Source organism: Caretta caretta, chromosome 3 (genome assembly GCF_965140235.1).
Source record: "Caretta caretta isolate rCarCar2 chromosome 3, rCarCar1.hap1, whole genome shotgun sequence".
In the NCBI taxonomy this organism is placed as follows: Eukaryota; Metazoa; Chordata; order Testudines; family Cheloniidae; genus Caretta; species Caretta caretta.
Genome location: NC_134208.1, coordinates 175,977,300 through 175,991,384, shown reverse-complemented (window position 1 = coordinate 175,991,384; position 14,085 = coordinate 175,977,300). Strand labels below are relative to the sequence as shown.

The following is a 14,085-nucleotide window of genomic DNA, read 5'->3' as shown; positions in this document are numbered from 1 at the left end:
CCCCCGGCCCTCTGCCCTGACCCCTGCATCCCCTTCACACACACCCAGCCTCCTCCACTGACCCCTGCACCCCTCACAACCCCAGCCCTGACTCCAGCACCCCCCACACATACCCAGCCCCCCCACACCCAATGCCCTGACTCCTGCACCCCCCACATTCCCACCCCCACCGTGACCACCAAACGGGAGCTCCTGCACCGCCCCCCCACATTCCCACCTGCACCCCTCGCACCAAATGGGAGCTGCCCAGGTAAGCACTCCACACCCAAACCTCCTACCCCAATGAGCCCCCTCTCTCATTCTAGCTCCTGGCCAGACCCTACACCCCAACCCCCAGCCTGCTCCTTCACCCCCAGCCCTGGGCTCAGTGCACTCCCACCTCCGCTCAGTGCAGAGAGAGACGAAGAGAATTGGCTAGAACCAGGAAGAAGGTAGGTACCCACTCTATGTGGGCAGGGCTGGGATCCCAGACCGGCAGCGGGCTGAGCAGGGCTGGCAGACGGGACCCTGGCTGGCAGGAGCCGGCAAACGGAACCCCCGACCGGCAGCGGGCTGAGGGGCAGCGGGCTGAGCCGCTCAGCCCACTGCTGGTCTGGGGTCCCGGCTGCTGGCCCCACTCAGCCCACTGCCGGTCTGGGGTTCTGGCTGCCGGCCCCTTGCTAGCTGGGGTCCCGGGTGCAGGCCCCTCTCAGCCTGCTGCCAGCCTAAGTGAATGGAACCCCAGGCCAGCAACGGGCTGAGCGGACCGACGGAGTAAGATCAGCATTTTAATTTAATTTTAAATGAAGCTTCTTAAACATTTTGAAAACCTTGTTTACTTTACATACGACAACAGTTTAGTTATATCATATATAGACTTATAGAGCGAGGCCTTCTAGAAAACGTTAAAATGTATTATTGGCAGGCGAAACCTTAAATTAAAGTGAATAAATGAAGACTTGGCACACCACTTCTGAAAGGTTGCCGACCCCTGGCCTAAGCTAAGCAGATTCATGTTTTCCTGCCTCAAAGTCCATCACCTGGGGAGGCACCAGACAAGGCACAGTGAGGCTGAGCCCAACTCCCTTAAAGAGCCAGCGCACTCTAGGACACCCTTATATCATTTCATTACCCCAGCCCCGGTGTCATACAATTATTCCAAGAACGATATCCCCCAGCTTTGTTTTCTAAGCAACGTGTTCACATTTCCAAGACAAAATTATAAAACCACAATAAAGATGCAAAAGAAATTTTAGAAGTACAAGAAGAAGAAAGACAATAGTAACTCATTACCCCTTATGGGCCAAGTCCTGCAGTCCTGACTCAGGTTCCCATTGATTTCAGCAGTGTTTGAAGAGTTGTAGGTGGGATGGCAGAGGTGATTTCAGTGGGAGTTCTCTGTGAGAGAAGACAGCAGGACTTGGACCTGAATATGCAGTATTAATGGTAATGAATAAGAGTAAAGGGCAAAAGAATTTTATTAAAGGTCAGTCTTTATTTACTGACAGCTTTTCCTAGTAATATTTAGACACCTAAAGATAGGATTTTCAAAAGCATCTAAGTGACATAGGAGCACTAGTCCCATCAACCTCAAACAATGGAGGCGTGCACTGGTCAAAGCATTTCAGCTTTCTTGATCTGTGGAAATTCAATATGTCAGAAGGTGATTTTGTTGGCAAATGCAGTACAGGCGTAAGTTTGTGTTTTTCTCACAGTAAAGATGTTAATGAAGATCTGGATTTGTCTTTTTCAGCACAGATGAGAATTTTATGTGTGAAATGTCAAACCTCTCAGGCCAAGTCTACATTACAAACTGGTCAACGCAAGATATGCATATAGCCACCGCAGTTATTATATCGTTTGTGTGCATGCGTATTTGGCTCCTTGCTTTGGCACTGTGCAGACTCACCAGGAGTGGTTGTATCGTTGCACAGTGCAGAGCACCATGGGTAGGTATCCAACTGTGCAACCCACCACCGTCCAGCACATTGTCTTTTGGGAAGTTTTGGCAATGCATAGAGGGGCAAAAATAGTCACACAGCAGTGACAGGGAGCAAGGTGTTAACTTCCCAGCATGCAACTGTCTCCATCCCATGTCATCTATAGCCCTTTTTAAATATCTCACAAACCCAGGCAGCCCTCCTTGCAGTCCACCATCTCTGACAGCAGCATGGAGCGTGCACAGCTCTGCACTATTATCACAAATGTTGCAAGCACAGGACGCACAATCCTTTGGTATTTGCAGAGCCATAAGAACTGAATCAGCATGGACCATGACGATTTTGTGGAGGACAGACTGCTGTGGGATATAGCAAGAACCAATTCAAGGTTGTCGGTGGCGTTCACAAAGCAGCTGAAGATGGCTGAGTGCTTCTTCTGGGCCCGAGAAACAAGCACTGGTTGGTGGGATCACATTGTAATGCTGGGAATTATTATCCAATGTAATGCTTGGAATTATAAGCAACGGCTGCAGAACTTTCAGATGCACAAGGCCACATTCCTGGATCTGTGTACCAAGTGCAGGGACACCAAAACGAGAGCTGCACTGACAGCAGAGAAGTGAGGGGGGATTGCACTGTGGAAACTTGCAACGCACAGGACCATGACTCTCGGCAATATGCAGGAGATGGATGCTGTATGTTTAGGTAAAATGCAAGATAATGGATGGATCTGTAACAACGGGGTTCCCAAATGATGGTGGAGTTGCCAAGTGTTCAGGAACGTGGCCAATGGGGAGCTGTGGGGGCGGCGCTTGCAGGCGTGGGCAGCACACAGAGTCCCCTGGCCCCTCCGTCTAGGGGCTGCAGGGACATGCTGGCCGCTTCCAGGAGCTGCACAGAGCCAGGGCAGGCAGGGAATTAGCCCTGCTGCACCCCCAGCTGGAGCCCTCACCCCCTCCCATACCACAACACCCTGCTCCAGCCCAGTGAAAATGATTGAGGGTGTGGGAGAGCGAGCGACGGCAGGAGGGGGCGGATGGAGTGAGTGGGAGCTGGGCCTCAGAGAAGGGGCGGGGCAGGGGCAGGGCCTCAGGGCAGGGATGTTCAGTTTTGAGAGATTAGAAAGTTGGCAACCCTAAGCACTAATATCCCTATTTTGGCACCAGACCACCTTGCCACAGAGAATATCAACAGAAAGAGCTAGTTTTCTATGGTTATGCAAGAGTTCATGGATCACCAGGGATGCTTCGCCAACATCAGTATTGGCTAGTCAGGGAAGATGCATGACTCTTGCATCTTTAAGAACATGGGACTATTCAGAAAGCTACAAGAAAGGACCTTCTTTCCTGACTGGCAGATTACCATTGGCAATGTTGTCAACAGTGACCCTGGGTGACCCAGCCTATCCCTTACTCCTCTTGCTCATGAAGCCATACACCAGCCACCTCAACAGCACCAAGAAAAGATTCAACTACTGGCTCAGCTGGTACAGAATGACAGTTGAATGTTGTTTTGCTAGAGTGAAGGGGCACTGGTGTTGTTTAAGCACAAGTTTGGATCTCAGTGAAAAAAACATCCCAATGGTTGTAGCTACCTCTTGTGTCCTGCATAATTTCTGTGAAGCAAAGAGGGAAAAGCTGCTGCCGGAATGGAGGGTGGAGGTGGAGCAGCTGTCTGCTGAGTTTGAACAGACAGACACAAGGGCTATTAGAAGAGCAAAACACAGAGCTATACAGCTCAGGGAGGCTTTGAAAGAGCCCTTTAACAGTAAGCCACAGTAATGCGTTGTGGTGTACTGTACTCTACCTTGCCCTGCTGTTTTGGAGCTTGCTAGGAATTGTGTGGTGCTTGGTATACATCTATGAACACAACTGGCAATGCACCTATTAATTTTGAAGTCCTGGGTGCTTTCTGAACTGCTATTCACTCTGCAGCATATGCTGTGAACTAATAAAGATTTATTATTTTCCAAATAATAGAATGTTATTAAGTAGCAAAACCAGTGCAAAAACAATCTGTACCATTTAAAAGCAAATACATTAAAAACTTAATATATTAATGGAACAGAACTTACCAATGGGAAAGAGCATTCAAGTCCATTTTACTTACATATACAGCATCAATGGATTTCACAGAGCAGTGTATGTGAAGCTGTGGCTGTCCTTAATGTCCCCCCAATGTGGAGTGGTAGGGGTAAGGTTGTGGCCCCTGGTGCCACATGGAACACTGTGGTGTGTATAGGGAGGTGCTGTAATGGAGTTTTCCATGGACTGCAAACAGAGGCGAGCCTGGGATTGTTGAACCTTCAGGTCCACAAGAGTCTGCAGCATCTGCGTTGGCTGCCAGAGAAGCCCCCATTCTGTCCTGGTGAATCTACCTCTCCTTTTCCTGCTGGGACTCCTGGGTCTGTCTCCTGTCCACTCTTTCCTTCTCCAGGCTGTCTGCAGTGTTCACCCTCCAAGCCCTTTTCTCACAGTCTGATGCAGCACTGGCTTGCAGGATCTCATTGAACATGTCACCTGAGTCCTCTTCTTTCTCCTTCTTAGCTGGCTCAGGCATTCCAAGGGTGTGGAGGGGGAACCCCTCAAGGCCTCATTGGCAGCAGCTGCAAATAAAACACACGGAGGTATCACGGTCAGTATAGTCACAATTGAAAGTGAACGTTAAGATTCAGAACTCCCCTCCCTTGCTCCCCTAAGATTTTAAACAAGCCTATTGACACTTCTGCTTTGGAGTACTTGTGCATCTGCTATCCGCAGCACCAGCCATTAGGAGTATGGCTCACTGGCAGTGAGGCAGGAATTACTCAGTTGTATGAAATTATGAGTTTAGGGCAATGGCACTGAACACTGGTACCATCTTCCACAGGCGGTGGTGATTTTAGCTGATATCTCACTTCTGAGTGTAAGAAAGGCAGAGAGAGCAGTTCCTGCTGGCATCCTAAATAGGCACATATGCTGCTAGCTTCTTTACTGCAATGGTGCCTGCCGAAGTTATTGCTGAGTGGGATGGGAAACCGTCCTACCACAGAGGAAGACATAAGGCTGCCATCCCTCAAAACTTCAGGAGAGGACTACAGAGTATCTCCATAAAAGTTTCATCACGATCTCTCAGGAAGATGCAAGGGACATCCTTGTGTACATGAACTAACTGCTCTCCATTACCCCCCTTGCCTAACTCTAGAGGGGAATGAAAAGCAGATAATAAGCTACCTCTCTTTGATGTACCTTTACCTCTCACAGTACAAGTAATTGAATGAAAAATGATAGCTGTGTCCTGCTAAGTTGGGGGCACCATCAATGTAATGGGAAATAAATTTACACACTTACCTGAGGTTCCTTCTCCTGCACTGGGCTCACCCATGCTCGACTGCCGGGACCGACTAGACTGCTGTAGAGTCTCAAATAGGTCCTGGCTCATAGCTTAGCTGGACACCCCTCCCAGTCACATGTCCCCCATCTTCCTCCTCTTCCTCCTGCAGCTCCTCTTTGCTGTTCTTGCAAGGGACCTGTGACTTTGGTTCCTCAGATTTCTCCTCGGTGGTTTGTGGGGTGGTAGTGGGGTCTCCAAGTATGTCATGCAGCTCTTTGCAAAAGCAGCAGGTCTGTGACTCGACATGGGATTGACATTTTGCCTCCTGGGCCTTCTAGCATGCCTGCCTCAGTTCCTTCACTTTCACGTGGCACTGCTGCTGGTCCCCATCGTACTCCTTCACCTATAATCCCCGTGCAATCTGCTCGTAGATATTGACGTTTCTGTGCCTGGTTCAGAGCTGTGCCCGTAAAACCCCTTCTCCCCATAGGCCCAGGAGATCCAATATCTCCTGCCTACTCCAAGCTGAAGCATGGCTGGAATGTGTAGCCCGCAGTTCACCTGGGCAGTTGCTCACCACAATGGAGAGCAGCTAGATGAGCTCACCAACCTGGACAGTCAGGGATAGACATTTCAAAAATTTTAAAGGGAGAAGTGGGTTCCGGTCTCTGTGACCCCTGGGCAGTGGAGTTCACAATTGTGACTTGAGCAATCAGTGTCGAGCATAGTGCAACAGCTGGATCAACACAAGTAATGCAGCAACTACACTTGTGCTGTGTCAACCTCAGTACATTGACCATGGCTGAAAGCCACTTGGGGAGGTAGTGTTTGTCATTGTAAAAGGACACTTACATTGGTGGGAAACATTTAAGTGTAGACAGATGAACAATTAGGTCGACGCAAGGCAGCTTATGTTGACCTAACTTTGTAGTGGAGACCAGGCCATAATAGAGAAGAATCTCTATGTAACAACTGAAATTCTACTAACAATTAGGACGCTCATTGAAGAATTGAGTATTATACACATTTCAGCAATTTAAGGCTATAAAATAAGAAGAAAATTAATCACTAGCAAGATGTAAATAAAAAAATCTCAGTTAAATAAAACACAATTACATTCTTTCTCTAGAATCATGATTTGTATCCACTCACTTCATCCATATAACTGGTACTTTGCAGGCAACACCAGTACTGCACATTTCTTTGGCTTCTCAGTCCTGATCTGGAAGCAACACCTTTCAGAGTGAAAATGGAGTTCAGCCTCAATGGCATATTCAAATGTTGCTGAAACTAACACAGGTTTCCAATTAGTGATGGTTGTTTTGTGATGTAGATGCCTGTCAAACAGGACCAGAAGCTACTAATTGATTTCAACAAACAGTCAACAGATGACATTGATTTACAGCAGCTGATGATCTGGCTCTGAATACACAGATAAGAAGCAAAGCTTCTAAATAGAAAACCCTGGGCTTCTCCAACTTCATATTCTGTGCAGGTAAGTTCAATGGATAGAGAAGAACAGAAGAGGGAAGATGCATAGCGATCATACTCCTCTAGTGTGTTGCCAACATTCATCATCCAGTCTACATCAGACACACGAACAAATTAAAATGTAGAGTGACCTATACTGAAACGATTACAATTCACTTCCCTGTCCACTGGTTATAACAGAACTCCTAGACCTGCCGGCTGTGGTAAGTTATCACACAAAAAGCAAAAGGCACCTAACTGTACAAAGCAGAAAAGCACAGGCAGGCACCTGAGCAACCTTTACAATTAATTCAGCATACAGTGTATAGTAGGTGACGAGCTGTATCCTACTATTTTCAGTAGATATTGCTACTGGTCATATCCAGTATTCCTCCTCATATATTTTTGTATTCCTCATACATTTTCATTAGATAACTAGGCCCAACAACTCCTGTGTGAGCTCAGCACTTTGAAAATCAGGGCTCTCTCATTTAAGCGCCTAACTTTAGGCAGTATCCCTTAAAGCCTTCACACATACTCATTGCAGCCCCAAAGTATGGACCTGACCTTGCAATCACTTACTACCATAAGTAATCTCATTCCAAGTGTTTTTGCAGGACCATAACCTATATTTAGGTAAACTGTTACACTTTTCCAAATTCCATTTTTCATAACTGCTGACTGACGAGGCATTCAGTTTCTGTTCAATTCATAATCAGCCTATTTTATGCAGTGATGCCACACAGTCACATGAGTGTCATCACAGTCATTTACTAAAGGAAATGTGATGCTTCCAGTACTAGCTTTGCTATCACTGAATAAATCAGGTAAATAAGCAGGGCTATTTTAAAAGAATATGCTTCATTTTTAGATCTTGGGAATCAGCAACGATGGGGAAATGAAGTATGGAAAAAAGCACATGACAACCAAACAGAAGCTCACGAAAGCGTGGGGGGGGTGTAGGTGGTACACCTACAGGTGGTAGGTGTATATATATATATATGGCACACCACATATTTTTTTCCTGAATGTGCAGGATCTTCTTAAGGCAGTACAAAATGAAGTCCAGTACATTACTCTAGCTTTATGATATTCTGTGATGCAAAAGAAGGCCATTGTTAAAAGTTGGGATGTCCTGGTTGAACACATGCATTCTAGTTATGCAGCCTGCAAAAGGATTAATTTCTCACGAGGGCCCAATTTCAGTGACTTCAAGAAGAGATTTTCTCATGCAAAGAGTTGGGCCTACTGGGCAAGATCCTTAGCTAGTGTAATCAGCATAGATCCAGTGACGTCAACAGTGCTATGTTGATTTATATCACCTCAGGATCCGGCCACATATCTGGCAGATAAACTAGTATCCAATGTCCCGACTACTAGCAATCTGAACATAAGCACTACTAATTCTAGTTCATAAAGTTACAGTCATGAGCCTTGTTATAAAAATAATTTTCTTGCCCACTTTAAAACTTACTAATTTACATGTGACTATATTATTAAAGTACAAACTTCATAAATGTTAAACCTTGGTTAAATAGATCAAGACATGTCTATTATAACTTTATGAATGACACTTCACCTAAATTGAATCACACTTAACTAATACTTTCATGTTATTTTTGACAGAATTTTTTCCATGTGATTTCCTAACTTATTGCTCCATATTTCCCAAATGTAAAGCTTTCAACATCTTCCTGAGTATCCTTTGCCCCATTCCGAGTACTTTATTCAGCTACAGAGACGCTTGTAATATTAACTATCTAGGACTCTCTTTAAAACTGCAATGTAGCCATTAACAAGTAAAATCTGCAAAACTGACACTTTGTGCTGTGTCTGTATTGATGCATCACTGTAAAAAGCAGCCATCTTTCTAATTGTCACTGTTCTGTTTTCAGAAATCAACACAAGCATCCGCATACATGCACAAGCATTTTTTTAAAAAAGACATAGCATTTAATCCTTTAAAAATCTGCCATCTGTTAGTATCTAGACAATTGTGTTGAAAGAAGACACCACTTTGAAAATGTGCCATGAGGTACACATGTACAGGTAGACTGCACTGGGTCAGTAAATAATGTTACAAATTAATTTTTGTGACTGCTGAGTATTCCTAGGGATAAAAGAAAATTGCTTGTTGCGTGTTTAATGGAGTCTTCCTAATGCAAAAGTCGCTATCATGATACTAAGCTTTGTACTTGTGTATCATGTTAGTGCTTCCACTGTAACCATAGGGTCCATCTACATCACAGCCATAATAGTGAAAAAAATATGTAGCATCTTCCTGAAAAACTCATCTTTAAAAAAAACATTAGGGATAGCATAATAAACAAAATCAACCACAGTAGGTGAGCTGACTATATACAGGAGAGATTCCCCCAGCGCAAAAACAAGGCAGTATATTCCTTTACAGATACATATTGGACAGCCATGTCCACTTTGCATTTTGGACCTTTGATAAGAATTACAAGGTCAGTAATTTCCCCTTAAAACTAGTATGGATATTTTGAAAAACCAAAAAAAAAACCCAAATGTTCTCATAAAAATACAGTTTAGAACTGTATGTATTATAAGATAATGCACATGAATGCATGAGAGCTGTTAATATGTTGACAGGTTTCAGAATAGCAGCCGTGTTAGTCTGTATTCGCAAAAAGAAAAGGAGGACTTGTGGAACCTTAGAGACCAACCAATTTATTTGAGCATAAGCTTTCGTGAGCTACAGCTCACTTGACAAGAACTGTTATCAATACATTATTATTTTGACAAATTTATTTTATTATAAAGGTCTAGTTTAGGAAGGAGTATTGCATTAGACTGGATGGTGTAAGGTAAAAGATGGTAGCAATGTGATTTAATTTAATATGATCAGCAGGTACATGTTACCCAGTTGTAACTACCAGGATTACTGTGTTAGTGGGCAGACCTTAGAACTGCTAAGCATAGTTTCCAAGAGTGTTCATTAGACTATATTTATTAGATACTGCAGGCATTAAGGAGAAATGGGCTACTCCAATTTCTGTTCTTTAATTTCTGAAAAATAGCAAGAGTACCAGAAAAAGTAGCGGCCTTCAATTACAGACCTAAAATGAGGAATTTATTTCTCATATTAAACATATGAACCTCATCTCTAACATTATTAAAGGTCCAGATATATTAGTGCATAATTACAGTGCACAAGTAGATTTGTTTGATTGATGGTGTTTTAGGTCACATACATTTTCCTTTTAGGGTAAGAATCATATGGCACCTTCATTTCACAGAACATTTCTTTTTTCTAGGCTTTAATCTTCAAATTTTGCTGAAGTTCTTAATGAATGTGGTGTTTTTATTTTTATTTTGTTTAGAGATGGCACTAAGTGTAGGCTTAATCTAAGCCTCTAGTAGCTCAGTGAAAACATATGAAGAAACAGTTTGTTGTCCTAAAAGCAAGTTTGTTGGCTGTCCCTACCTATTAACAAGAGAAATAATCACTTGCAGTATAATAATAATTATGCCATATTCTGCCCTATACTGATCAAAGTCAGTAAAGCAAGATTCATTAGATGATTTTGGAAAAGACAAACGCTGGATCCTGCCAGTATTCAGCCCCACCTTTCAAATTCTAATACTTAAATAGAGAACAGGTGTATCTGCTCCTACTGCACCAATAAAATTCAGACCATGAGACATCACAGCATGAGGGCAATGCAAAAATGCACATCCAGCACCTGGATTCTGCTGAAACAGCCAATTTTTGGCCATGACTACCCTACTCTCAACTCTACTGCACCAATGGAAAACAAATGTAGACACTCCTCTTATTCCCAAAAAATCAGGACCTCAATGCATCTCAGAACAACAGCACCACAAATTCCTGGATTCACTACCGGGATCCTGACAGATCTTGTCAGTTTTGGGGCCCAAACTGCTAAATTCCATTGCCTAATTAAAGAACATGTTTAGATGCTCCTATAGCACCTTAAAAATCTGAACCCTGATATGCCCAGCACAATAGCACTGCCAAAATTCATATTTTGCATCTGAATCATTCAAGGTCCTGCCAAATTTGGGCCACAAACTTAGAATTTGTACCATCAAAATAAAAAATAAGTCTTGCTTCTACTCTTCCACCAAAAAATGTGGGATGAATCTTGGTCTGATATTCTCATTGATTTCAGTGGGGCCAGGATTTGATTGCTGGTTTCAGATACAAGATAGCTGCAAAAGCCTTTCCAAATGACCTACGTTTGGGCTGCATAATACCCAGTTTTAGCACCTAAACTTGGTAAATAAGCAACTCTGATAGCCCACCAGAATAATACAGACCCCAAGCATCATGGTGCAACATATTTAGCAGAAGTTATGCTTGGCTTTATAGACTCATTTAAAGCTATAAAGGTTCATTTTAATATTAAAAGAAAAAATATACAGCCCTCATTCAGTTCTTAGTCAATCAGTATAAATAGGGCCTGATTGTCATTTACACGAAGGCCCCTTTCCTTCATGCTGACATCTCTTTACATCCACTTTAAGGCTCCTTTACACAGCCACTGAGATGTAAAGGTGCCCTTCCATGTAAATTAGAATCAGGCCCATGATCTGCCAACTATTTTCTAGACTGGGCTCTGGTGTTTTGTTGTTATTCCATCTGCTAAACAAATAATGTCCAGATTTGGATTCTTCATCAAGAATAAACAAACATGTAGGTGCACATTTCAGAACATTATGGATGGTCATGTATGGAACATCCCAGATCAGAGGACTTTTTCTATGCTTTCTTGAGAACATTATTGTTAACATTGTTTACAATACATATAGCCAACTTTGTTGCTGTTTCAGTGATATGTGTGTGTTTTATATAGTTGTGAAATGCACATCCCCAAATGGTTTTTTGTTTGCAGTGCAATTGAACTACAATATGCTGGGATGCTGGATTCAAGATTTTGTAGCGCTGTGGGGTTTAGGCACATCAAATCTGGATATTTAAGAGGCAGCTAAACATGTGGCTTAGTTAAGCAGTGGAATTGCACAGACTAGGACCAAAAATTGGCAGGAATTAGCTACCAAAGTACCTGCAGTACAATTGCATTGGAATGCATCGAGATCCAGATTTTTGGTGTCAGAAGAATATCTATGTTTGTTTTCTATTGATGCCGTGAAGCCGGGGGTTGGGGATCAAAAACTGTGTGGTTCCAAGTATCAGATCTGGATTTCGGTGGTGCTTTCATGCCGGGAAATATCATGGTCTGGATCCTGTTGCTGCAACAAGAGCATGTATACTTGTTCTCAATTTAAGCATTAGAATTTGGGAGGTGTGAGCCAAATTCTGGCTCCATCAAGATCTAGGTTTTGGATCTGGGGTTTTGCTGCATTGTTACTCCTGGATGCAGTGGGGGTCTGTCTTGTTTGTTTTGTTTTTTGTTACAATAGGAGCAACTAGACTTGTTCCCCATTTAGGCAGTGACATTTGGGAGGCTGGATCCAGTAGGATCCAGCTTTTACCCAGACACAATGATTCCCCCCCTCCAAAAAAAAAAAAATTGTGAAACACATCTCAGAGGAGGGAGATATGCGTAACACTGCCTGACTGAGTGTAACAAAGCCTGGAAAGGCTTCAGAGCCATTTCATGCCATTGCAACCTAGCTCTGCAATGAAGGTGTTGCATCGCCAGCAGTGCCTTACAAAACCGTATGAATTTGCAGTGCAAACACTTACCCAGTCCTCAAAGTGGCGGCTCCCATTCTGCAGCAAGTCCTCAAACTGTATAGTGCAGTTAGCCACAAAATCATCGTACCCGATGGGGGCATCGTGGAAAACAGCCATCTCAATCTTCCTGCCATTGCAAACGTCAGTGACAAACTCATCATTCCAGGCAGGGCTGTTAGTCTTTTGCTTGGTCGAGGTCTGCCCGATCCTGGAATCGTCCACGTTGAGGGCGATGTAAGGGTCCAGCAAAAAGGTCTGTGGTCTGGGACCCACCGCATGCCTCAGAGACCAAGGTGTGGGTTTCAGATTCACCGCCTCGCAGATCTTGATTTTCAGCAAGCCATTAAAAACCACCATGGTTGGATGGCTTCACTTTTCCTGGGATTAAGCACACTCGCTCACACGCACAGGGAGGGAGGCAGGGAGAGCTCACCAATAAATAGGAGAGCAGGTCTGCGGGGGGAGGGGGGGAAGCAGAGCACAACGTGGGGGCTCCCTTCTTGCTGCTGCTGCTATCTTTGATTATTTAGCCTTTGCTCTTGCGACACCCCGTGAATACATACAATGTTCTTGCCTGTGTTTCTAACGGAAAACAAGGGAGGAAGGGAGGGAAGCAGGGGGGACGGCCGTGTTTGCAGAACCCCCCCCCCCCAATGCAATCAAAATCCGAGCATAATAAACCCTCGGGGTGGGCAACAGACTTTCCCCTTCACCTAGATCATAATCCTGGATCAGTCTTTGCAAAGGAGGCAGAGCCGCGATCCGAGGCTCTTGCTCACGCTAGTACTGTCTGTGGGCAGCAACACACACAAACCCGAAACACCACGCCAAACAACCAGCCCTGCCTACTTCACAGCCTCTGCTCAGAAAACACACACCCGGGGACCTTACATCCGCATAGGATCGGGGAGCCTCCTCGCCTTCTCCTCCTCCTCCTCCTCCTCCAAGGCCAAGGATCCAGGGGAACGAATCCAATGCATGAGGGGAGTCTGCTCCGGATCAGGCTCTTCGGAGATTTAAAAAGGCACAGGGTGACCACCGCCTTCTGGATGGTTAGCCCTGCGGGCTCGCGTCGGTGCTGGGCTGAGTAGCAGCAGCACCCCCCCACCTCTCGCTCTCTCTAATGCAGGAAATGCGCAAAAGACGTCAGTGTGTGTGTGTGTGTGTGAATAGAAAGTTTTGCCTGTTGGGGGAGCAATACGGTAAAAGTGAGCATGAAACAGCTACAAGCGAGTCAAGAAACCACGACTCGGGTCGTGACTCTTTCAGACTCAATGAGCGCTGCCCTCCCTGCGTGCATATTCATGAGGTGATTTGTTCAGGGGTGGGGGGCTGGGGGCTTTCTTCCTTCCCCCTCCTCCCCCCACTCTGCTAAAGATAAAAGTTGGGATTCAGTGTGGGGGGGGGAAACATCCCTGCTCATCTGCCTGGGAAGTTTTAAACAGCACCCCCGTTTTATTTCAGTCCTTTATCACTGAAATCCTGCCCCCCCCCCCGATTAAACATTGCAAACATCCAGCCGCCCCCGCCCCAGCCTTTCAAGCGGCCCTGCGGTACTGTTGTTGTTTATTGTTTATTCTCGCGCTGCTGTGGACGATCTCAAGACGTTACTGGTATTTCCTAGCCTGCAAGTCTATCGCCAGAAGTGTGTTTGTGACAGCATACGGCGCGGGCAAAGAAAAAAAGATGTCAACGCCT

At 44.8% G+C, this 14,085-nt stretch overlaps 1 protein-coding gene across 6 annotated transcripts in view; it reads right to left on the bottom strand.

The window, feature by feature from the left end:
• The window catches only part of PRKCE (protein kinase C epsilon), a 524,967-nt gene extending 511,107 nt beyond the window's left edge, over positions 1-13,860 (bottom strand). For 2 of the 6 annotated variants that reach the window (XM_048842983.2, XM_048842984.2), the window contains exon 1: positions 13,279-13,376. Coding sequence is in view for 4 of the 6 variants with exons in the window: in XM_048842980.2 (XP_048698937.1) it covers positions 12,397-12,744 (348 nt within the window). In the remaining 2 variants the exon portion in view is untranslated. Of the gene's footprint in view, positions 1-12,396 lie in introns of all 6 variants that reach the window. The other 4 variants (XM_048842980.2, XM_048842979.2, XM_048842982.2 and 1 more) reach the window with 4 other exon arrangements.
• Positions 13,861-14,085: the final 225 nt, after the last annotated feature.